The 25,899-nt window shown below is 50.2% G+C and overlaps 1 protein-coding gene across 11 annotated transcripts in view; it reads right to left on the bottom strand.

Moving 5' to 3' along the window:
* LOC144770912 (uncharacterized) overlaps positions 1-25,899 on the bottom strand; it is a 347,728-nt gene that overhangs the window by 129,484 nt on the left and 192,345 nt on the right. For all 11 annotated transcript variants that reach the window (XM_078655722.1, XM_078655727.1, XM_078655721.1 and 8 more), the window contains 3 exons: positions 9,644-9,754; positions 9,288-9,398; positions 7,869-7,970 (listed from right to left, as the gene is read on the bottom strand). In XM_078655722.1, the coding sequence (XP_078511848.1) occupies positions 7,869-7,970; positions 9,288-9,398; positions 9,644-9,754 (324 nt within the window). The remainder of the gene's footprint in view (positions 1-7,868; positions 7,971-9,287; positions 9,399-9,643; positions 9,755-25,899) is intronic.

The raw sequence follows: 25,899 nt of genomic DNA, 5'->3' as shown, positions 1-25,899 counted from the left end.
AGATCCACATTTGGAAGTGGACAATAGGGATTTTGTATCTTGGATGGTGAGCAGAGGAAATGTTTTAAGGTATAAGGGCTGGGTACGGTAGGGGTAAGATCAGAGATTGTGATGTGTTGGTAGGACATAATAACAATACACCCGTAAATGCCTACTGGTAGGGTAAAATAACAATCCACCCGTAAATGCCAACCGGTATGGTGTAATAACGATCCACCTGTAAAAGCCTATTGGTAGAGTGTAATAACAATCCACCCGTAAATGCCTATGGGATGGGTGTAATAACAATCCACCCATAAATGCCTGTCAGTAGGGTGTAATAACAATCCACCTGTAAATGCCTATCGGTAGGGTGTAATAACAATCCACCAGTAAATGCCTATCGGTAGGGTGTAATAACAATCCACCCGTAAATGCCTATTGGTAGGGTGTAATAACAATCCACCCGTACATGCCAATCGGTAGGGTGTAATAGTCGAGTCAATAATAACTTTATTTCGGTCAATTTGACCTTAAAGGTGCATCTAAAATTGCATACATTCAATTACTTTAAAATCGATATGGATAAAAAAAAGAGATAAAACGGAATTGAAATGCATATAGTAAAAACAGTTCAATTAAACATACAGAGGTATGACCTGGCGCAAATATATGGTGAAATCTATTCAGACAGCTCCACAAATGGAGAAAAAAAAAATCGGTACATATGTGACAATAAATGGAGCAAAGATTAAAACAATGATGGCAATTGAAAGTTCATGAACTAGCTATGTAAACAGGTGTCAGGTCAGTTTATCAGAACTTGATATTAGCCACCAAAAACAGATTCTCGAGAACAACAAGCCAATATAACAGTAGGTCTAAAATGTAAATAGAGTGCATGAATTGAAATAATCTCAATTGAGCTGCGATGGAAAGAGATCTTTTAAAATTCCTCATTTAATTTATGCAAAACTATGAACCTTGTTTGTTAAGTTGATTTTAAGAATGCTCTGCGGGTACACCACATGGAGAATAGAAAACCTGCTACCGAGTATACTATCGGGATAATAGAATCATGTCTCAATATCCTGAAGGCCTCGCAACAGTGCCTGGAACCTAGGTTTCTTAAAATCTGTACTAGCCACTGTTTTCTCGCTTTGTGGTGACCAGGGCAGGTAAAAACACACATGAAGTTCTGATTCTGTGGGGCAGTCACATGCCGGGCACCCCAAAATTTGCAAGCCCTCCCAAGTGTAGGGTGTAATAACAATCAACCAGTAAAAGCCTATCGGCAGGGTGTAATAACAATCCACCCAAAAATGCCTTTCAGTAGGGTTTAATAACAATCCACCCGTAAATGCCTGTCGGTAGGGTGTAATAACAATTCACCTGTAAATGCCTATTGTTAGGGTGTAATAACAATCCACCCGTAAATGCCTATCAGTAGGGTTTAATAACAATCCACACGTATATGCCTGTCGGTAGAGTTTAATAACATCCACCCGTAAATGCCTGTCGGTAGGGTGTAATAACAATCCACCCGTAAATGCCTATTGTTAGGGTGTAATAACAATCCACCCATAAATGCCTATCGGTAGGGTGTAATAACAATCCACCCGTAAATGCCTGTCGTTAGGGTGTAATAACAATCCACCCGTAAATGCCTGTCGTTAGGGTGTAATAACAATCCACCCCCGTAAATGCCTGCGCTAGGGTGTAATAACAATCCACCCGTAAATACCTGCGCTAGGGTGTAATAACAATCCACCCGTAAATGCCTGCGCTAGGGTGTAATAACAATCCACCCGTAAATGCCTATCGTTAGGGTGTAATAACAATCCACCCCCGCAAATGCCTGCGCTAGGGTGTAATAACAATCCACCCGTAAATGCCTGCGCTAGAGTGTAATAACAATCCACTCGTAAAGGCCTGCGCTAGGGTGTAATAACAATCCACCCTTAAATCCCTATCGGTAGGGTTTAATAACATCCACCGGTAAATGCCCGTTAGTAGGGTGTAATAACAATCCACCGGTAAATGCCTATCGTTAGGGTGTAATAACAATCCACCCGTAAATGCCTGTCATTAGGGTGTAATAACAATCCACCCGTAAAAGCCTGTCGTAAGAGTGTAATAACAATCCACCCGTAAATGCCTGCCGTTACGGTGTAATAACAATCCACCCGTAAATGCCTATCGGTAGGGTGTAATAACAATCCACCCGTAAAAGCCTATCGGTAGGGTGTAATAACAATCCACCCGTAAAAGCCTATCGGTAGGGTGTAATAACAATCCACCCATAAATGCCTGTCAGTAGGGTGGAATAACAATCCACCATATGCTTTTCACAATGAATATGTCAGGCCAACTACCTTTATCATAACTTTTCAGAATAAACTATCAGGCCTATGAACTTTACCCCCATCAGCAACTCAGACCGACTGTGTTAGGAATAAGCTTTGCCACAAGGTAACCATCAGTTTCATCCTAATAAAATTACAAATATGTTCAACATAACAGTTGTCCAAACAACGTAAACCCCAGCCTCGTAGACCCTTATAAGGATTATCGCAGTGCGAATCTTCTATCCCAATGGTTTGTTCGGGGGACTCACCAGCACTGAAGCCCTTGCCGACTACGGTAATCTGCAAGTGATAAAATACCTGCAGATTTCCCTACTGCAGGCAATTCTTCAGAGCATCCCACAGCCCAGGCGTTTCCAGCCAAAGGCAGACTAGGGTGTCTCCTATTTGAACCTGTTATAGTTATGAATCAATCAATCAATCAATCATAACACTTGTGTAGCGCACTACTCACCCGGAAGGGTCTCAAGGCGCTTGGGGGAGGGGGTCCGTTACTGCTCGAACAGCCAGGTCTTGAGTTGTCTCCTGAAGGCGAGGTGGTCCGGGGTCAGCCGAAGGTGGATGGGGAGGGAGTTCCAGGTCTTGGCCGCCAGGTAGGAGAAGGATCTGCCTCCGGCGGTGGCTCTTCGGATGCGTGGCACGGCGGCGAGGCTAGTAGATCGTAGCTGGCAGGTGGGCGTGTAGAATGTCAGGCGGTCGTTGAGGTACTTGGGGCCCAGGTCGTGGAGAGACTTGTGTGCGTGGGTGAGGAGCCTGAACGTGATCCTCTTGTTGACGGGGAGCCAGTGCAGGTCCCTCAGGTGGCCGGAGATGTGGCTGCGTCGGGGGATGTCCAGGATGAGTTGGGCGGAGGCGTTCTGGATGCGTTGGAGTCTTTTCTGTAGCTTGGCTGTGGTTCCGGCGTAGAGGGTGTTTCCGTAGTCCAGTCGGCTGGTGACGAGTGCCTGGGTGACCGTCTTCCTGGTTTCGGTAGGGATCCATCAGAAGATCTTGCGGAGCATGCGAAGGGTGTGAAAGCATGATGAGGAGACGGCGTTGACTTGTCTGGTCATCGAGAGGGAGGAGTCCAGGATGAAGCCCAGGTTGCGTGCGTGGTCCGTTGGCTTGGGTGCGCTGCCCAGGGCGGGGGGCCACCAGGAGTCGTCCCAGGCGGAGGGTGATGGTCCCAGGATGAGGACTTCCGTCTTGTCCGAGTTCAGTTTCAGGCGGCTGCTCTTCATCCACTCGGCGACGTCTTTCATCCCTTCGTGTAGGCTGGTTCAGGCGGTGTTGGGGTCTCTGGTGAGGGAGAGGATCAGCTGGGTGTCGTCGGCGTAGGTGATGATGTTGAGGTTGTGTTGGCGTGCGATGGTTGCAAGAGGTCTCATGTAGACGTTGAAGAGGGTGGAGCTGAGTGATGATCCTTGCGGAACGCCGCAGATGACTTCGGTGGCCTCGGATCGAAACGGGGGGAGGCGGACTCTCTGTGTTCTTCCGGCGAGGAATGAGATGATCCACTCCAGTGCCTTCTCTTGGATGCCGATGTTGTTGAGGCTGATAATTAGGGTGCGGTGGCAGACCGTGTCGAACGCTGCAGAGAGGTCCAGGAGGATGAGTGCCGCTGTTTCCCCGTTGTCGAGCAGGGCTCGGATGTCGTCATCGTTTGGCTCACAATTCCTGCTCAACGGCAATCTCAGAAAGCACCTAAAATCTAAGACGTTATGTCCTTGGTCCAGAACCCATCATTACCTATCCTCACAATGACAACATAACATCCATGCACTCAGACAACATTTTCACAAAACACAGATTTAATCTAATATCCAACGTGATACACCACCCTCACTCCACCACAGCTTCAAAACTAGAGAGCACACCCTCGTACCCAAGCTCATCAATGTATGCTCTGCAAGGCTACCTGCTCCAGGCATCACACTCTAGAGACCTCGGCACCATACCCAACCCGATGTAATGTTCATCACAGAAGCACTGCTCACTTTTACATCCTAGTTATTCCTGCTTATAGCCAGTGTATGGACCAGACTTGCAAGAAAAGAAGCCCGGAAATAGATCTTCCTGATCCCACACCCTAGGCAAACAAGTAACATTAAACTCAGTAGAACTCCTCATGTGCCAAGCAGAACCCTCGATGACCTTGTGCTACTAATTTCCAAGAGACAACATGCAAACATCTTGCCAATTCTGACAAAGCAAGTTCTATACCAGCACAGCTTGGCTATTCATCCCACAATGGCCATCCTTAAACGCCCTGTCGCTCACAGATATGCCACATCCTCAGCTCCTTCAAAGCTATCTCTAATGTAGAGGATGTCTCACCCTCAACCTTCGTCAAAGAGCTCTAGGGTGAAGCTTTCTTACCCCTACTTACCACCGTCAACACCTCTTTCACATAAAGCATCTGCCCAGAATCTGTGAAAAACAAGGCCAAACCATCCTACTCCTAAAGAAACCCATTCTGGATCCTTGATGATCTCACCTACTACTAGCCCATAACTCACCCTCACGCAAGATCTTTGAAAAAGCTGTTTACACACAACTTCAAGATAACATCTGTGCCAAACTTCTCCCGCATGACTATCAATCCAGCTTGAGAACACACAGCAGCCTGGAGACATCTACCTTACAAATTATAGACAACAGAAGCAGATGACCCCTGCCTTCTGATACTGATGAACCTATCTGCTCCTTCGATCTAGTCGACTCTCCCTGACACAGCCAGATCCAGAAGTCTCCAATGGAATTCTCTGGTGATGTCGTCCTTCATCTCCAGCTGACACCACTTCATCACATAGGCTTCCCCAGACCCCAGAAGCTCCCCATCACCTGCCGAGACCTCCCATGCATCAATCTTGTCCCCAGACAACTTCAACCTCTACATGGCACGTCTTGGAACACGGCTCACCAATAACAACCATCGTTTTAAATATACATTCTTGTCACTTTAAAAAGTGGACACAGTGCACACAGTGGACACACTGCAATTTCTGAGTTCTGCGATGTTATCTTAAGGACAGAAGAACAAGGTCTGCAAACAGGTACAGTACAGTGACTTACAAAACCAATCTTCAGGATTTAAGGTGAGTGGAGGACAAGATCTTAGGCACACCAGCAGTACACCATCAGCAGCATGAGGGCGGCCGAGTGCAAAACATTGTCGGGAACCCAATGTATTTCAATGGAGATCGGTCACTGCGGATAGAGGCTGCAGACTGTGGTCAGGAGGCCAGTCAGGCTGAACCAGCAAGTGGACTCCGGCCTTGCGATGCTCAGGATGGGGGACACCTTTTAGTCCCTTCTCCAAGAACCAGGGGCCACGGGTGCAAGGATGTCGTTAAGCTTTGGGTTTTTCCTTACCGGAGCAGTCACAGTTGGGGGGGGGGGCCGGAGGGGTGAAAACACGATGAACTCGCTCTCTGGAGTGCAGGGGGACCGTGTTGACACCAGTGGCTCACTTCAACTTGGGCCGCAGGTGACGGGTGCAGTGGACTTCGGGTGTCGGGTTTAGCCAGTTCCAGAAGCCACTCTTTTGAAGTTTCTTCAGAACAGGCCTCCTGTTCACAGGAGGTCTTGAGTCATTTTCGAAGGCAGGCTGTCCTCGCAGGTTTCTGGAGTCAACAGCTGCAGAACGAGTCGACTTTTGCTCAGTTTTTGACGAGGGATGCAGACAGGAAGGGTTGGTGCCAGGTCAGCTGCTTCTTCTCTCTGCTTTTTTGGCTCTTCGCTGTCCTCTCTCTTCTTAGGTCGTAAAGGATCTACTTCTCGGATGCCAGGGGCTCCCTTAAATGCAGACGTTAGGTACATTAGCGGAGTGTATGACAGTAGCCAATGGGCTACTGACCCTTAGGGTCACTACACACCGTATATGACCACTTCCTATGGTAAGTGGGCATAGCCCTGTCCCAGAATTCCTAAGTACGGCTTCACAAAGATGGCTACTTTTGAAAAATGGTGACCAGCTCACAGTAGCCAACCTTAGGGGTGGTACTAGCCTGGGGGTGGCACGCCTACCTGGCTAGCAAATTCTCCCACCTGCCCAGGTGCTAAGGGGTCCCTGTAAAATGTGGGGCAGCTTCCTCTCCTGTGAGAGGGGGCTAGATTCACATTTCAAAGGCGGCAGCCCTTTGAAGCCTGCTTGCCTAGGAAGGCTAATTAGCAGTTCATCCTGTGGGAGGGGTGTGGCAGAGGCTCTCAACCTAGGATGTCAGAACAGTGTCTTGGTGGGCAGGCTAGCAGAAACCAGTCGGGGAGCACACCAGAGGCTGGTAGGTGTCCAGGGAGCACATCTAAGGTACCCTCTGGGTGCATGTATTGGTAAATCTACCACTTGAATCTGTGTGGGTTTATGAGTAAGAGATGTTTGAAACCAAACATCCCTATTGTCAGTGAAGCCATCATGAGGTTGGGGAACTCTTTTTAATCTGGTTTCACCAGTGTCCAGCACATGTTTCAAAATGGCTTCCCTGGTCACTTGTACTAGAAGTATTAGCACTGACCAGCACAGGGGTGTATCTGCTCATGCAGGTATGCCCTCAAATGTAATATTCAACACAATGCCTTAGGGCTGTCAGGCCTGCTGAAGGGGTGACTTACAAATATTACATGCAGTGCTAGGGACATAGTGACTTGTCATGTTTTCACTTTTGACTGCACCAAGACATGCAGCCGGCAATGGCAGTCTTGCATGTGCTTGGTAAGGGGTCCCTTAAGGTAGTACAAGTCATGCTGCAGCCCTAAGGGACCCTCTTTATTACCTCAGGCCCTAGGTACCACGGTACCACCTACTAGGGACCTGCAGTGAGTGCTAAAGGTTTTGCCGATGGAGGAATAATGGTACAGTTTTGGGAAAGAGCTCTAGCACGTGCACTTTCAATCAAAGTTGCATCACATACCAGGCAAAAAGTGATGGGGGGGTACTGAAACAAAAGCCCAGTTTCCTACAACCAGGATCTAGAACAACCTCAGTGTTTCCATCAGGATCACCTTATCCTTTTTCAATGAAGGAAGCAGCAGGAGACAAACCTTTCTAAAGAACACTACGTCACAACTAAGGGCCTGCTTTAGATCTTGGCGGAAAGGTTATTCCGTCACCACGGTGACACATAACCTGTCCGCCGAAATATCAATCCCATATATCCTACTGGATTTATATTTCGACGGATGGGATGTCCGTCACTGTTGTGACGCAGTAACCCTTCCCCAAGATCTAAATCAGGACCTAAGAAAATGCTCCACCTGCCCTCTCGGAACTCCGCACCGAGACCTAGCTTGTCTCCCTTTGCCAATGACACTGTACAGTGGTCCACTGCCTTCCGGCTACGTTAGAAGTTCACAAATGCTGCACACATACATACACACATAGAAAGTCCAGGAGAGAACTAAGTCTATTACAAACAACCCCCTGAAGAAGGCTTTTGATTTACAAATCAACACCGAAACATCAGACTGTGTGTAGTGAACTGGTGTAAAAGAATGCTGCTATGTGTGCTAACACAGCTCCATATTTGGGGACCAAATGAACCTTACCTATGCTTGGACTCTTGCCCATCTCTGGTTCGGCTCTGCTTATTATTCTACCAGAACGATCATCTTTTAATAATACTCCTGGATTTCCAGCCGGGCCTTGCTCTGCAGAGAGAAGTATGCAGTGGTACACAGGATGAATGTTGATTCAAGGTTAATGGCATGAAAAGAGAGACAAGTGACAGTATTTAGACGAAAATAACCAATTAAGTACTGACTTTGTGACACTATGAAGGCTAGGACCTTTGGCATGAAATTAACATTAAAGGAAGTCACATTAATCTGTACTACAAAAAGAAGCTCTGCCGTCAGTACAGGTGATAGTGCTGCTGCTCTGCCGTCAGTACAGGTGATAGCACTGCCGCTCTGCCGTCAGTACAGGTGATAGTGCTGCTGCTCTGCCGTCAGTACAGGTGATAGCGCTGCCGCTCTGCCGTCAGTACAGGTGATAGCCCAGCCACTCTGCCGTCAGTACAGGTGATAGCACTGCCGCTCAGTCGTCAGTACAGGTGATAGCACTGCCGCTCTGCCGTCAGTACAGGTGATATCACTCCTGCTCTGCCGTCAGTATAGGTGATAGCGCTGCTGCTCTGCCGTCAGTACAGGTGACAGCGCTGCTGCTCTGCCGTCAGTACAGGTGACAGCACTGCCGCTCTGCCGTCAGTACCAGTGATAGCACTGCCGCTCTGCCGTCAGTACAGATGATAGCACTGCTGCTTTACCGTCAGTACAGGTGATAGCGCTGCAGCTCTACCGTCAGTACAGGTGATAGCACTGCCGCCCTGCTGACAGTACAGGTGATAGCATTACCGCTCTACCATCAGTACAGATGACATAACTGCTGCTCTGCCTTCAGTACAGGTGATAGCACTGCCGCTCTGATGTCAGTACAGGTGATAGCACTGCCGCTCTGCCGTTAGTACAGGTGATAGCACTGCAGCTCTGCCGTCAGTACAGGTGATATCACTGCCGCTCTGCCATCAGTACAGGTGACAGCACTGCTGTTCTGCCATCATTACAGGTGACAGCACTGCCGCTCTACCGTCAGTGCAGGTGATGTCACTACCGCTCTTCTGACAGTACAGGTGATAGTACCGCCGCTCTGCAGTAAGTCCATTTGATAGTTCCAGCCCTCTGCTGTGCGTACAGGTGTTAGTGCATTGACTAGCCCATCCTTATAAAAACATAATAAACTGAAAAAAACATCATATGAACTTTTACCCTCCACCTAACATTTACAAGGAGAGTGTGAGGAATTCAATCCTTTTTTTCTAAACACTTAGAATCTGATTCAAAAAGCTTTTGATCTGGGGTTTACTCTGTGACATTCAGGAGTAAGTCACTCCCAAGGCAGGGGTAAGGCCAAACTACTTAGAGAAGTCTTGTGACTGAGGCCCTTGGCTCTGCGTAACATTCACTCACTTGGGGAACAATGCACATCTTCTCTTCTCACAGGTTCCTGGCGGACACTCCGCTGCAGCACGGGCTGGTCTTTATCTCGTATCGTGTAGACAGATGTGATGATGGGGTCTTCTGTTTTAAAAGAAAACAAATATGAGATCACGACCCCTCAGATCAACTCCTTAAGTGCTGTTAGCTTAAAGTTCATGGCCAACGGTCTGAACTCCCTTATTACCCCGGCAGGAATCCTAGGTTTTCAAACCCAAGTCAGGGATATGACGCCTCGGAGAGTGGGCGGCATGTGGGGCGCTGGGAGCAGTGAAACTGGGTAACTTTACTCTACTAACTGCATCCTTGTGGAAACCCTCAATGCTCACCTGTGCTTGGAGTCTTACAGGTCTCTGCTCTGCCTGCGCTGTTCGTTGTGCTGTAGGGACGGTCGTCCTTCTGTTTTAATAGTACATTTGGACTTGCAGCTGGTCCACGCTCTGTGGAGAGAAGCAGAAGGTGTAACACATGATGACTTAAGATGTATTCATGCAGACATGAGAGAAACAAGCTCTGCTCTGGATGCGCATGGCCTTGGCAGCCACATCCTTTGAAATGGAAGTCACATGAAAGGTGGCACAGACTGGTGCCATGTGGCCACAGGTCTGTGGCCCCATGGACGGGGATAAATGCAAAAAGAACCCTCCGCCCAATGGGAACAGTCCAGCCCGAACTGCAGGCCAGGTCCTCCCTGGACTGGAAACAAGCATATGGCTGGGTCTAAACTGAGGTGGCAGGGTGAGCAAAAGAACGATGCATTTAACCCAGATCTCTTGACTGGCGGTGAATATATGATTCATTCAGCATTCCATCCATCATTTGTTTACATAGCACTTTTTGCCCTATGTGGGATGGGTATGCCCAGACGTGGGTCCCTTGCTCACTGTGCCACTGGATTCAAGCTAGCCTGGCTGATGAAGAGTGACACCCTGAAACCAGTCCCAGGATGCTTGTTTCCGGTCCAGGGAGTACCTGGATTGGCAGTTCGGTATGGACTGTTCCCATGAGGCACAGGGTTAAGACTGATTTGCATATGGCTGGATCTAAACTGGGGTGGCATGGTGAGCAAAAGAACGATGGGTTTAACCCAGATCTCTTGACTGGGAGTGAATGTATGATTCATTAAGCATTGCGTCCATCATTTGCTTATGTAGCACCTATGGACGGGGATTACATGACCCCCATCTACAGGGCCCAGGACCAGGGAATGTGGGACGTACTAATTAAAGTGTACTTGGGGGACATGCGTCTCCTTGAAGTGGCGCAGAGAACTGCCCTCCCATCGGGTGGTAAACATTTCGGATTTAAAAAAAAGGGTTTTGGGCAGGGGGCAAGCTAGGTCCTAATGGATGTGGGAAACCCTTCTGTAGGAAGGTTGATCCCTGACTATGGTTGCCCCCAACTTTTTGCCTGGTGTTTTGCTGGTTTTCTGACTTAGTTGACCTGGGGCCCTGCTATTCAGGACCCCAGGCCTACTGCTCTCTCTGTAAAATGGATTCCATGTACCTTAGGTACATATCTAAATTGGATACTGAGCCACCTTATCAGTCCCTGTACAGTGTACCTTAGGTACCCAGGGCATAGGTGTACCCAGGGCCTACCAGGGGCTGCAGCATGTATTATGCCACCCCTGGCTGGCCATCCAAATCTGACACAACTGGCTGCTTGACAGCTGGGGCAAGGTGGTGTAATCACCCTTTGCTGTAGATATAGTATACCTATATCTAACCCTAAAATGGACACACAGATCTCCTATCAGTCACTCCTATGGCAGGCCTTACCAATCCTGAAGGCAGAGTGCTTGGAATCGTGTGAGATGGTGCTCTGGCATGAGCTGAGCCTGTCTGCGGCTTTCGGGATCCATCCCTTAGCCGTTTCCATGATATCGCATACCATATACTCTTAAGTGCATTATAATCCTCGCGGTTATGTGCCAACTCTGGTATCGCTTTATCAAAACATGTCGAGTAAGGTGTCATACGAATTGGAATACTAACCCCTCGCCAATTCTGGCGACGGGGTTAGCATTCCACCCTTCTAGAGGGACACGACATGCCTGTAACCTATAACCCGGTTAAAAGTCAGACAGAGCCTTAGCATCCACAAAATGGATGCTGCCACCGAGACACAAGTCTGCCCTCCTGCTGCTGGGAGTCCTCCCAGAGCAGGAGATAAGGACAAAGGGTTTCCTGCCAGGGGCGGTGCCAGCACCGTCCCAGACAGGGTTTTGTGTATTGTAGGTAGGCAGGGCTTTAGAGGAAGGTGACTACACGTGGCACCCCGGTGCTCACTGTGCATAGGCTGGCTGGAACCAGTTCCAGGGTCACTCCAGACCCTGTGCTGGGGAAAAGCCCGCCAAGGAAGTGGGTGTAACCACCCCCCTCCTGGTCCCACCCATAGGGCAGGACCTAGTCGCGTGCCAGCCCCCTTTTCCCAGATAAAGGTAGAGACTGGCCCCCTTCCAAATCAGATCATCTTTGAATCCTGAAACTACTTTCTGCGAAAGGAACTCAAGACTTCTTCCTAAGATTTCTCCCTTGTGACTAAGGAGTAGTCACCCTGCATCCGCAGGCACCATCTAAGAACACTGCGGTCTGCTGTAAGTCCTTCCTCCGGAATCCGACTGCCCAGCTCGACGAGAACCGGCTTCCCTGGCACCTCTGACCTCTACCCACCTCTACAGCCCAGCTGAGAACCGTGGGTGCGACGAGACCTCAAGGGACCGGCCATCGGCAAGACTGCACGACTTCTTTCCAGCAAGCCCGCCGAGTAACCTACTGGTGAGTGCTTTGGGGTCCGAGAAGCCCCGACTCTGAGCAGCTCCAGCTCCGAAGTTCAGCCCCCCAGCATCTCCACGATCTGCGTGGGGCCCTTCTGCTTTCCGCTGCTCACCGCGTTGTTTGGCTACTAGCCCGTTGGCTTGTGGCCTTCCCGACGACGCCCGACGACATTTCTGCTGCTGGTCTGGTTGCTCCAGACTGGCCCTTGCTCCCTCCCAGAAGAGGAGCACCCTGGACCCTCCTGGTCCACTCAAGACGCCATTTTGAGTCCACCGCGTGGGCTTGAATTAGCCAAGGCTTGTTGCCCAATCCTGGGTAACTTCGACGCCAACGACTTCATCCTTCGTGGGACAGCTCGCACCTCCATCCTGGTCGCCGACAACGCCTCCTGGTCCGAGAGACTGCAGAGCCCAGCAGCGCCCACTCACCTGACTGCGGTGACTTCGCCCGGTGCCATCCTGGTGCCCACTTAATCACTGGCTAGTGATTCAAGAACTTGGTCCCCTCTGCTTTCAGGTTTTCTTCTTCCTTGATCCAGGCTTGGATCCATCGAACTTTTCTTCACTGGTCGCCTGCCAGCAACTTCTTCCTTCCAGGCTCCTGGTCCGGCAACGAGATCCCCGACGTCTTTTCAGACCTATGCAGCTGCAGCCCCTGGGCTAGGTAACTTCGGCACTCCGGTGTCCCAGCATAGCCTCACTATCCAAGGGTCAGGATCCACTGTCATTTTCTCCCTACCAGGTCGGGTTCGCCCGTGAACACTAACTTTGTGAATTCTAGCTTCCATAGACTTTGTCCCGCATCCCGCGTGAGAGTGCACACTCTGCACCCGAGTCCCCTAGGCCTCCTAGTAGTAATCTAACGATTCCCTAGTCCAGTCCTAGCGATTCCAAAGCCTATTAGAACTGTTACTTACCTGCTAGTAATTCGCATTCCACTTTTAGCGTATATGGTTTTTCGTGCCCCTCGGGCATTTGTGTAACGTGCTAACTTAAAAGTATTTTCGTAAGAGTTTTGTTGTGTGCTTAGCACCCTGTCCTCATAAAGAGTACAGGGTTGTTGTGATTCTAATAAATACATTGTTTATTTTCATAACACTTGTGTGGTGTCCTTTCACTGGGTGTTCAAGGGGTAATGTGATGGTAAAACAGCTGGCTTAACACGCCCTCTAGAGTCTTAGCCTTAGACTGCTCGTATCCATGCTACTAGGATAGCTGGTCTATAAGGTTGACTTACAACCAATCATCAATAAGGGTTGTTTGGACTGATATATAGTGTTCACTAGAATAGTGAACACTGCACATCAGGCCAACTTCTCACATTGGTGAGCAGCGGTTGGGATTTGAGCTTGCTGTTGTTTTACCACACATGCCCTAAGAATATCTTGTGAAAGATCACATAAGTACTAAAGGTACATATAACTTAGCTTAGAATACTCTGAGTTCTACTGAACCAGCTGTTGTAGCTCCTAGGGCCTAGCACACCCTAAACTACAACTCTAGCAAGGGATCAGTAGGCAAACATATAGTGTAGGTAAGTGCACCACTTACACCTCACTAGAAAAGCATGTCGACTCAGGGGGACTCTACTGAGACTCCCCTGGTCAGTGTTGACCCTCCACAGGTCACTTCAAGATATGCAGCTCTCAATTTTCAGGAGATGAGACAACTCTGTGTCTCCAGGAAACTGAAGCAGGGGTCTAACCCCACCCTTCCCTTTCTGATAGGTCTCTTAGAGACATATGATGCCAGAAAGCTCTCTCAGTTACATGAGAGCATGCCAGCCTTAGAGGGAACCTCTGGGGATCCAGACCTCCCCAACACTGATTCAGCAGTTGAGGAGGAGGATGAGGAGGTACTCTCTGGGGATGAGGTAGACAAGGGTCTTGAGGTAGTCAGAAGGCTAACTAGGACCAACTTAGACTTACTTGGGCTAGGATCTGGGGGCCCCCCAGTACTAACCCGAAGTGGGCCTAACCTTGGAGTTAGGAGAGATAGATCTCTTTCTAGGGACTCCAATAGATCTCTGCACTCTAATGCCTCTTCTCAGGGGAGAAGGAATCCTCCACAGAGGAGATTTACTTCCCCTCAGAGAAAGGAGCATGAAGCTAGGATGAGACAAGCTGAACTGAGGATTGAAAGGGAAGAAATTGCCCTGGCCAAAGAGAAGCTTGCCCTGGCAAGAGAGCAGCAGATGAGTGGGCTAGCTCCCACTGGTGGCAGCAATCTCCCAAGAGATAGAGAGAAGGGTTTAGATACTAAACACCTGACTAAAATAGTGCCCCCCTTTAAGCAAGGGGATGACATCCAGAAATGGATGGCTGCTCTGGAGAGGGCCTGCACTGTGCAGGGCATTCCCCAGAGTCAGTGGGCAGCTATACTGTGGCTCTCCTTTGATGGTAAAGGTAGAGATAAGCTCCTCACTACTAGAGTTGAGGATGCTAACAATTACCAGGTCCTGAAAAATGCACTGGTTGATGGGTTTGGTTTAACCACTGAGCAGTACAGGTTGCTGTTCAGAGACACCCAGAAAACTCAGTCTCAGGACTGGTCAGACTTTGTTGATTGTGCCACTAAGGCTTTGGAAGGCTGGCTACTGGGTAGTAAGGTTACTGATTTCAAGGGATTGTATAATCTAATTATGAGAGAGCAAGTCTTAAATAATTGTCAGAACCAGTTATTACACCAGCACCTGGTAGACTCTGATCTGACCTCTCCACAAGAATTGGGTAAGAGGGCAGACAAATGGGTCAGAACCAGGATTAGGCCCAAGAACCAAGGTGGTGACCAGAAAAAGGAATCAACCAAGCCTCAAGAGAAGGGTGGGAATAAATCTACAGACCAAACCACATCAGGGCCCCAAAAATCCTCTGAGGGGGGTGGGTCCCAGAATCCTTCCAATAACCAGAAGAAACCTTATTGTTATCCCTGTAAACAGGTGGGTCATTTAAAAACTGACAGCAGTTGCCCAAAGAATAACAATAAGGAAAACATACCCCCAAGTAACATTCCCAAACCTCCTGTTACTACTAGTAGTAATCCCCCAGGTGGTGGGAGTGCCCCCAAGAATTTGGGTGCATTTACTTTGGGAGTTCCTGGGGACTCTGGCCTAACCAGGTCCCCAAACTTAGATACTCTTGCCTGTGAGACTGGCATGGGGTTTGCCAACTTCACAACTTGTCCCAACACTTTGGGCAAGTACAGACAGGAGCCCCTCATCAATGGTATAAAAGTTGAGGCCTATAGAGATACAGGGGCTAGCATCACTATGGTGACTGAGAGTCTAGTCCCCTCAAGGCAACTTTTACCTGGTGCCACATACCAGGTGACCAATATTGATGGAGTGCAGAGAGATCATCCCATGGCAGTGGTCAATCTCAGCTGGGGAGGTGTCACTGGCCACAAGAGAGTGGCAGTGTCACCAAACTTGCCTGTAGATTGCCTACTGGGGAATGATTTAGAGCTCTCAGCCTGGGCTGAAGTAGAGCAAGAAACCCATTCTAGAATGGTAAACATCCATGGTAAGGTTAGTGGGGCAGTGGTAGCCACAGCCCCAGTCCAAGATATCCTCCCTGAACAGGTCAGGAGGGTTGTGCCAGTCACAACCCAATCTCAGACAACTTCCTTCCCAGAACAGGTTGTCAAGGCTGTGATGGTCACAGCCCACACCCAAACTGAGCCCCCTCCTGAAAAGGTTGGGAGAGTTGTGATGGCCACAGCTCAAACTCAGACAGATGACAGTGTTGTGAAGCCTGAAACTATGGATCACTCCACTCAGACAGAGAGTATTGAGGAGGAAGAGAAATCTCCCTCCCACCAGACTTTAGGAAAGGATCAGCCTCCTCAGGGAACTGATCTGACCCCTTGTGAAGAAACTGCCACAGAGGTAGTCAGGCCTAGCCTGGCAGAACCCCTGATGTCAGTGGACCCTTCCAAGGTGGGACCCAGTCTGGAGCAGGTAACCTGCCCCTCTCTACCCTGCCTCCGTCAGCCCAGGGCTGTAGAGGTCAGGGAGGCCAGTGTTGGACCCCAAAGGGCCCCCTGTCCAAAAGAATTTCCCAATCAGCAGATTAAGGGCACTGAAGCTAGTAGTCCTAGCCAAGTGAAAATAAAACATACTCCTGAGGGATCCCCCTTAAAATTAGTTAGGGACCTCCCACAGATGGACACTGTTGGGCACAGCCAAACTTGGGACCTGAGGGCCCCAGACCTGACCTGTCCCTCCAGTAAGCCAAACAGAGGGACCCAACCTCCAGCTGTAGGTAGCCAGAGGTTGACCCTGAGAGCCCAAAACAACTCAGTCTTGGAAAGAAAGGCCTATATGGTGGAAAATGATTGGAGGAAGCTGAGCCCAAAATTAGTGGAGCCTCACTTCAGTACTCCATTTCAGCCCCAGCCTTTTTCTTTGACAAAACACACCACAGGTAGAGATTCCCTATGGTGGAGACCCTCAGACACCCTTAGGGTGAGGGATTGCTTAGTGGACCATGACATAGGGGGTAACCATGCCAGTGCTGGTACTTCCTTAAATGGCCACTTAGGCAATATAGGCTTACCTGGACAAGGATAGCCTTATCTCCTTTCGTTTGGGGGGGGGTTATGTAGGAAGGTTGATCCCTGACTATGGTTGCCCCCAACTTTTTGCCTGGTGTTTTGCTGGTTTTCTGACTTAGTTGACCTGGGGCCCTGCTATTCAGGACCCCAGGCCTACTGCTCTCTCTGTAAAATGGATTCCATGTACCTTAGGTACATATCTAAATTGGATACTGAGCCACCTTATCAGTCCCTGTACAGTGTACCTTAGGTACCCAGGGCATAGGTGTACCCAGGGCCTACCAGGGGCTGCAGCATGTATTATGCCACCCCTGGCTGGCCATCCAAATCTGACACAACTGGCTGCTTGACAGCTGGGGCAAGGTGGTGTAATCACCCTTTGCTGTAGATATAGTATACCTATATCTAACCCTAAAATGGACACACAGATCTCCTATCAGTCACTCCTATGGCAGGCCTTACCAATCCTGAAGGCAGAGTGCTTGGAATCGTGTGAGATGGTGCTCTGGCATGAGCTGAGCCTGTCTGCGGCTTTCGGGATCCATCCCTTAGCCGTTTCCATGATATCGCATACCATATACTCTTAAGTGCATTATAATCCTCGCGGTTATGTGCCAACTCTGGTATCGCTTTATCAAAACATGTCGAGTAAGGTGTCATACGAATTGGAATACTAACCCCTCGCCAATTCTGGCGACGGGGTTAGCATTCCACCCTTCTAGAGGGACACGACATGCCTGTAACCTATAACCCGGTTAAAAGTCAGACAGAGCCTTAGCATCCACAAAATGGATGCTGCCACCGAGACACAAGTCTGCCCTCCTGCTGCTGGGAGTCCTCCCAGAGCAGGAGATAAGGACAAAGGGTTTCCTGCCAGGGGCGGTGCCAGCACCGTCCCAGACAGGGTTTTGTGTATTGTAGGTAGGCAGGGCTTTAGAGGAAGGTGACTACACGTGGCACCCCGGTGCTCACTGTGCATAGGCTGGCTGGAACCAGTTCCAGGGTCACTCCAGACCCTGTGCTGGGGAAAAGCCCGCCAAGGAAGTGGGTGTAACCACCCCCCTCCTGGTCCCACCCATAGGGCAGGACCTAGTCGCGTGCCAGCCCCCTTTTCCCAGATAAAGGTAGAGACTGGCCCCCTTCCAAATCAGATCATCTTTGAATCCTGAAACTACTTTCTGCGAAAGGAACTCAAGACTTCTTCCTAAGATTTCTCCCTTGTGACTAAGGAGTAGTCACCCTGCATCCGCAGGCACCATCTAAGAACACTGCGGTCTGCTGTAAGTCCTTCCTCCGGAATCCGACTGCCCAGCTCGACGAGAACCGGCTTCCCTGGCACCTCTGACCTCTACCCACCTCTACAGCCCAGCTGAGAACCGTGGGTGCGACGAGACCTCAAGGGACCGGCCATCGGCAAGACTGCACGACTTCTTTCCAGCAAGCCCGCCGAGTAACCTACTGGTGAGTGCTTTGGGGTCCGAGAAGCCCCGACTCTGAGCAGCTCCAGCTCCGAAGTTCAGCCCCCCAGCATCTCCACGATCTGCGTGGGGCCCTTCTGCTTTCCGCTGCTCACCGCGTTGTTTGGCTACTAGCCCGTTGGCTTGTGGCCTTCCCGACGACGCCCGACGACATTTCTGCTGCTGGTCTGGTTGCTCCAGACTGGCCCTTGCTCCCTCCCAGAAGAGGAGCACCCTGGACCCTCCTGGTCCACTCAAGACGCCATTTTGAGTCCACCGCGTGGGCTTGAATTAGCCAAGGCTTGTTGCCCAATCCTGGGTAACTTCGACGCCAACGACTTCATCCTTCGTGGGACAGCTCGCACCTCCATCCTGGTCGCCGACAACGCCTCCTGGTCCGAGAGACTGCAGAGCCCAGCAGCGCCCACTCACCTGACTGCGGTGACTTCGCCCGGTGCCATCCTGGTGCCCACTTAATCACTGGCTAGTGATTCAAGAACTTGGTCCCCTCTGCTTTCAGGTTTTCTTCTTCCTTGATCCAGGCTTGGATCCATCGAACTTTTCTTCACTGGTCGCCTGCCAGCAACTTCTTCCTTCCAGGCTCCTGGTCCGGCAACGAGATCCCCGACGTCTTTTCAGACCTATGCAGCTGCAGCCCCTGGGCTAGGTAACTTCGGCACTCCGGTGTCCCAGCATAGCCTCACTATCCAAGGGTCAGGATCCACTGTCATTTTCTCCCTACCAGGTCGGGTTCGCCCGTGAACACTAACTTTGTGAATTCTAGCTTCCATAGACTTTGTCCCGCATCCCGCGTGAGAGTGCACACTCTGCACCCGAGTCCCCTAGGCCTCCTAGTAGTAATCTAACGATTCCCTAGTCCAGTCCTAGCGATTCCAAAGCCTATTAGAACTGTTACTTACCTGCTAGTAATTCGCATTCCACTTTTAGCGTATATGGTTTTTCGTGCCCCTCGGGCATTTGTGTAACGTGCTAACTTAAAAGTATTTTCGTAAGAGTTTTGTTGTGTGCTTAGCACCCTGTCCTCATAAAGAGTACAGGGTTGTTGTGATTCTAATAAATACATTGTTTATTTTCATAACACTTGTGTGGTGTCCTTTCACTGGGTGTTCAAGGGGTAATGTGATGGTAAAACAGCTGGCTTAACACGCCCTCTAGAGTCTTAGCCTTAGACTGCTCGTATCCATGCTACTAGGATAGCTGGTCTATAAGGTTGACTTACAACCAATCATCAATAAGGGTTGTTTGGACTGATATATAGTGTTCACTAGAATAGTGAACACTGCACATCAGGCCAACTTCTCACAGGGTGGTAAACATTTCGGATTTAAAAAAAAGGGTTTTGGGCAGGGGGCAAGCTAGGTCCTAATGGATGTGGGAAACCCTTCCCCTTCTAAAGGGGGAGGGGGAAGTTGAATAGCTGGATTCATGGACACGTCATTGAGGTCGTTACATAGAGCACATCTGGATCTGACCACTCTGGCAGGCTGTGCAGCCGTGTGATCCTGGCCTTTGATAGTGACCCAACAGGGAGGGGCACGGTGGCACATTACTCACAGCAGATCTGCTGGTTTTGTGTATGCCATGCTATTTTCCATGTGGACTGGAAGTAACAACAGTATTTCAAAAGTACCAGAACACAAGTGGCTAATTCCAGGCCAGGACATACGATTTATCATCCTCTGTAAAGAGCTTCTAACATAGAATCTCTGAGGTGAGGCGGCCTGATCAATGCAGGTGAGGAGGCCTGATCAATGCAGGCGAGACCTGATCTCTGATCAATGCAGGCAAGGGGGCCTGATCAATGCAGGTGAGGAGGCCTGATTAATGCAGGTGAGGAGGCCTGATCAATGCAGGTGAGGAGGCCTGATCAATGTTATGTTATGTTATGTTATGTTAAGGGATGCTTATAGAGCGCTCTGTCACCATGGGTTTCCTGGCGCTAGTCTGATACTGACAGAAGGGAAAAGAAAATTAACCAGATTGTGGGAAAAGGCACGTTTTTAAAGATTTACGGAATCGAATGAGCGAATCAGAGAATTTAAGTGAGGGAGGGAGAGAATTCCAGAATTTGGGGGCTAGGAGTGCAAATCTCCGGCCACCGATTCTGCAGAGTTTAAAGGAAGGAACAACCAACAGACGGAGGTGAGAAGATCTGAGGTTGCGTGAGGGGCAGTAAGGGTACCCAGGGCATAGGTGTACCCAGGGCCTACCAGGGGCTGCAGCATGTATTATGCCACCCCTGGCTGGCCATCCAAATCTGACACAACTGGCTGCTTGACAGCTGGGGCAAGGTGGTGTAATCACCCTTTGCTGTAGATATAGTATACCTATATCTAACCCTAAAATGGACACACAGATCTCCTATCAGTCACTCCTATGGCAGGCCTTACCAATCCTGAAGGCAGAGTGCTTGGAATCGTGTGAGATGGTGCTCTGGCATGAGCTGAGCCTGTCTGCGGCTTTCGGGATCCATCCCTTAGCCGTTTCCATGATATCGCATACCATATACTCTTAAGTGCATTATAATCCTCGCGGTTATGTGCCAACTCTGGTATCGCTTTATCAAAACATGTCGAGTAAGGTGTCATACGAATTGGAATACTAACCCCTCGCCAATTCTGGCGACGGGGTTAGCATTCCACCCTTCTAGAGGGACACGACATGCCTGTAACCTATAACCCGGTTAAAAGTCAGACAGAGCCTTAGCATCCACAAAATGGATGCTGCCACCGAGACACAAGTCTGCCCTCCTGCTGCTGGGAGTCCTCCCAGAGCAGGAGATAAGGACAAAGGGTTTCCTGCCAGGGGCGGTGCCAGCACCGTCCCAGACAGGGTTTTGTGTATTGTAGGTAGGCAGGGCTTTAGAGGAAGGTGACTACACGTGGCACCCCGGTGCTCACTGTGCATAGGCTGGCTGGAACCAGTTCCAGGGTCACTCCAGACCCTGTGCTGGGGAAAAGCCCGCCAAGGAAGTGGGTGTAACCACCCCCCTCCTGGTCCCACCCATAGGGCAGGACCTAGTCGCGTGCCAGCCCCCTTTTCCCAGATAAAGGTAGAGACTGGCCCCCTTCCAAATCAGATCATCTTTGAATCCTGAAACTACTTTCTGCGAAAGGAACTCAAGACTTCTTCCTAAGATTTCTCCCTTGTGACTAAGGAGTAGTCACCCTGCATCCGCAGGCACCATCTAAGAACACTGCGGTCTGCTGTAAGTCCTTCCTCCGGAATCCGACTGCCCAGCTCGACGAGAACCGGCTTCCCTGGCACCTCTGACCTCTACCCACCTCTACAGCCCAGCTGAGAACCGTGGGTGCGACGAGACCTCAAGGGACCGGCCATCGGCAAGACTGCACGACTTCTTTCCAGCAAGCCCGCCGAGTAACCTACTGGTGAGTGCTTTGGGGTCCGAGAAGCCCCGACTCTGAGCAGCTCCAGCTCCGAAGTTCAGCCCCCCAGCATCTCCACGATCTGCGTGGGGCCCTTCTGCTTTCCGCTGCTCACCGCGTTGTTTGGCTACTAGCCCGTTGGCTTGTGGCCTTCCCGACGACGCCCGACGACATTTCTGCTGCTGGTCTGGTTGCTCCAGACTGGCCCTTGCTCCCTCCCAGAAGAGGAGCACCCTGGACCCTCCTGGTCCACTCAAGACGCCATTTTGAGTCCACCGCGTGGGCTTGAATTAGCCAAGGCTTGTTGCCCAATCCTGGGTAACTTCGACGCCAACGACTTCATCCTTCGTGGGACAGCTCGCACCTCCATCCTGGTCGCCGACAACGCCTCCTGGTCCGAGAGACTGCAGAGCCCAGCAGCGCCCACTCACCTGACTGCGGTGACTTCGCCCGGTGCCATCCTGGTGCCCACTTAATCACTGGCTAGTGATTCAAGAACTTGGTCCCCTCTGCTTTCAGGTTTTCTTCTTCCTTGATCCAGGCTTGGATCCATCGAACTTTTCTTCACTGGTCGCCTGCCAGCAACTTCTTCCTTCCAGGCTCCTGGTCCGGCAACGAGATCCCCGACGTCTTTTCAGACCTATGCAGCTGCAGCCCCTGGGCTAGGTAACTTCGGCACTCCGGTGTCCCAGCATAGCCTCACTATCCAAGGGTCAGGATCCACTGTCATTTTCTCCCTACCAGGTCGGGTTCGCCCGTGAACACTAACTTTGTGAATTCTAGCTTCCATAGACTTTGTCCCGCATCCCGCGTGAGAGTGCACACTCTGCACCCGAGTCCCCTAGGCCTCCTAGTAGTAATCTAACGATTCCCTAGTCCAGTCCTAGCGATTCCAAAGCCTATTAGAACTGTTACTTACCTGCTAGTAATTCGCATTCCACTTTTAGCGTATATGGTTTTTCGTGCCCCTCGGGCATTTGTGTAACGTGCTAACTTAAAAGTATTTTCGTAAGAGTTTTGTTGTGTGCTTAGCACCCTGTCCTCATAAAGAGTACAGGGTTGTTGTGATTCTAATAAATACATTGTTTATTTTCATAACACTTGTGTGGTGTCCTTTCACTGGGTGTTCAAGGGGTAATGTGATGGTAAAACAGCTGGCTTAACACGCCCTCTAGAGTCTTAGCCTTAGACTGCTCGTATCCATGCTACTAGGATAGCTGGTCTATAAGGTTGACTTACAACCAATCATCAATAAGGGTTGTTTGGACTGATATATAGTGTTCACTAGAATAGTGAACACTGCACATCAGGCCAACTTCTCACAGGGTGGTAAACATTTCGGATTTAAAAAAAAGGGTTTTGGGCAGGGGGCAAGCTAGGTCCTAATGGATGTGGGAAACCCTTCCCCTTCTAAAGGGGGAGGGGGAAGTTGAATAGCTGGATTCATGGACACGTCATTGAGGTCGTTACATAGAGCACATCTGGATCTGACCACTCTGGCAGGCTGTGCAGCCGTGTGATCCTGGCCTTTGATAGTGACCCAACAGGGAGGGGCACGGTGGCACATTACTCACAGCAGATCTGCTGGTTTTGTGTATGCCATGCTATTTTCCATGTGGACTGGAAGTAACAACAGTATTTCAAAAGTACCAGAACACAAGTGGCTAATTCCAGGCCAGGACATACGATTTATCATCCTCTGTAAAGAGCTTCTAACATAGAATCTCTGAGGTGAGGCGGCCTGATCAATGCAGGTGAGGAGGCCTGATCAATGCAGGCGAGACCTGATCTCTGATCAATGCAGGCAAGGGGGCCTGATCAATGCAGGTGAGGAGGCCTGATTAATGCAGGTGAGGAGGCCTGATCAATGCAGGTGAGGAGGCCTGATCAATGTTATGTTATGTTATGTTATGTTAAGGGATGCTTATAGAGCGCTCTGTCACCATGGGTTTCCTGGCGCTAGTCTGATACTGACAGAAGGGAAAAGAAAATTAACCAGATTGTGGGAAAAGGCACGTTTTTAAAGATTTACGGAATCGAATGAGCGAATCAGAGAATTTAAGTGAGGGAGGGAGAGAATTCCAGAATTTGGGGGCTAGGAGTGCAAATCTCCGGCCACCGATTCTGCAGAGTTTAAAGGAAGGAACAACCAACAGACGGAGGTGAGAAGATCTGAGGTTGCGTGAGGGGCAGTAAGGGCTGATAAGGGATTTCAAGAAGGCAGGACAGGGACCGGTAAGAGATTTAAAAGTGAGACAGCCGATCTTGAAGGCTGCCCTCGAAGATACAGAGAGCCAGTGTAGTTTGGTGAGAAGGGGTTTGGCGGATTGCCATTTCGGAATCCCGAAGGCCAGTCTCGCCGCTTGGTTCTGGACGATCTGAAGTCTGGAGAGGAGGGCCTTAGGTAGACCATGATAGAGAGAATTCGAAAAATCCAAGCGGGAGAGGACAAGAGCCATATTAACTTGAATCAAGGCTTCGGGGGTCAGGAGGTAGGCCACCTTTCTGATCCTGCGCAGTTGGTACATGCAGGAAGAGACCACCATCCCTATTTGGGGTTTAAGGGATAGCTCGGAGTCAATGATGACCCCGAGACTCTTTACTGAGGCCACAGGGGTGGGGGAAGGGCCGAGGTCGGCCGGCCAAAAATGCGGGCCCCAATGGGTGGAGCTCTTGCCGGGGAGGAGGAGCTCCGTCTTCCCGGGATTTAATTTAAGCTGGTTATGGCTCATCCACTGAAGAATGTGGACCATGACCGCCTGGAAATTAGAGATAGCAGAAAGAGAATCAAGAGGAAAGATGAGTTGCAGGTCGTCAGCGTAGTTAAAGACGGTGACGTCCCACTGCCTCAGAGAAAGAAGAAGAGGTTGAAGATACAGGTTGAAAAGGAGAGGAGATAAAGAGGAGCCCTGAGGGACCCCGCAGAGTGAACGCTCCCTAGGTGCCCTGTAAGTACCCAGGCTGACTGTCAGAGACCTCCCAGTCAGGAAGGATTTGACCCAGGCCCGCGCCAGGCCCTGGATGCCGGCCTGCTCGACACGGTGGAGAAGGATGTTGTGGTCCACCGTGTCGAAGGCGGCCGACAGATCTAAAAGAACCAGGGCCTGAGGGGTACCCCTGTCCACGCCGGCTCTAAGAGCATCCAACACGGCCAAGATTACTACCTCCGTAGAGTGGCCGGGTCTGAAACCGGCCTGGTTGGATTCTAGGAAGTTGGAGCTCTCGATGAACTGAGAGAGACAGGCGGTGACATGGGCTTCCAGAATTTTGGCGAAGTAGGGCAGAAGGGAGATAGGCCGGTAATTCGCCAAGGCTGCGGGGTCAGCTCCAGGTTTCTTCAGCAGAGGCACCAAAACGGCTGCCTTGAAGGAGCTAGGCACAGAGCCAGAGGAGAGAGAGGAGTTCAAGAGAGAAAGAATATTATCAGGAAGAGAGAGACATATGTCCCGTAATATGGAGGGAGGACAACAGTCGTCTGGAGAGCCGGATTTAACCCGAGCGGCCAATGTGGCTAAGGATTTTGAATCTAGAGGGGGAAAATGTGTGAAGGAGAGGGCATTAGGAGGGGGACAGACAGAGTCACTGCCGGGAAAGGTGGCCGGAATAGTGTCCTTAATCATAACAATTTTCTCCAAGAAAAACGTGCTGAGAGCATTGCATGACTCCTGTGTGGGTGCCTGGGTCGGGAGCGTCCTAGGGTCGGAGGTGAATTCGTCAAGGACTCTGAAAATCTCCTTTGATTTACAAGGGGCAGATAAAAATTTTTTAGAGACATAGGCTGTTTTGGCCGCGGCAATGGCTTTTTTGTATTTATTGCGAGCGGCCACATAGGTGTCTCTGCTCGTGGGGCAGTAGGTTCTTCTCCACTTGCGCTCCAGTTGGCGTAGCTCCAGATGTTGGGTTTTTAGTTGGAGGTCAAACCATTTATGGGAGTTACAATGCCGCGAACGGGGAAACTTAGTAAGCGGGGCAAAGATATCACTAGCTGACGTGAGCCAGTGAGAGATGTTACCATCTAGCTCATCGGTACGGGTATCGCTAGAAAGGGAAGGGCAGGAACGAGACAGATGAGAGAGAAATTCAGAGGAATCGACAGCCCTCCACTTGCGGGCAACACCGCCCTCCAAAGGGGGGGCCCTGATGTTATCGTTGACTGAGATTGTAGTCTCAATCAGGAAGTGGTCAGACCACACACAAGGAGAGATCTGCGGGCAAGAGGACTTCACCCCATGAATCCAGATGTGGTCAAGGATATGGCCCCCGCTGTGTGTGGGGAGCTTAAGAAGTTGAGTAAATTTTAGGCTCGAGAGAGTCTCAAATAGCTCAGTGGCGTGCGGCCCGGCATCCTTGTGTTGGAACCAGTAATTAAAGACGCCAAAAATGCCGAC

Source organism: Lissotriton helveticus, chromosome 7, assembly GCF_964261635.1.
Source record: "Lissotriton helveticus chromosome 7, aLisHel1.1, whole genome shotgun sequence".
In the NCBI taxonomy this organism is placed as follows: domain Eukaryota; kingdom Metazoa; phylum Chordata; class Amphibia; order Caudata; family Salamandridae; genus Lissotriton; species Lissotriton helveticus.
This window is presented reverse-complemented; position numbering and strand designations above follow the sequence as displayed.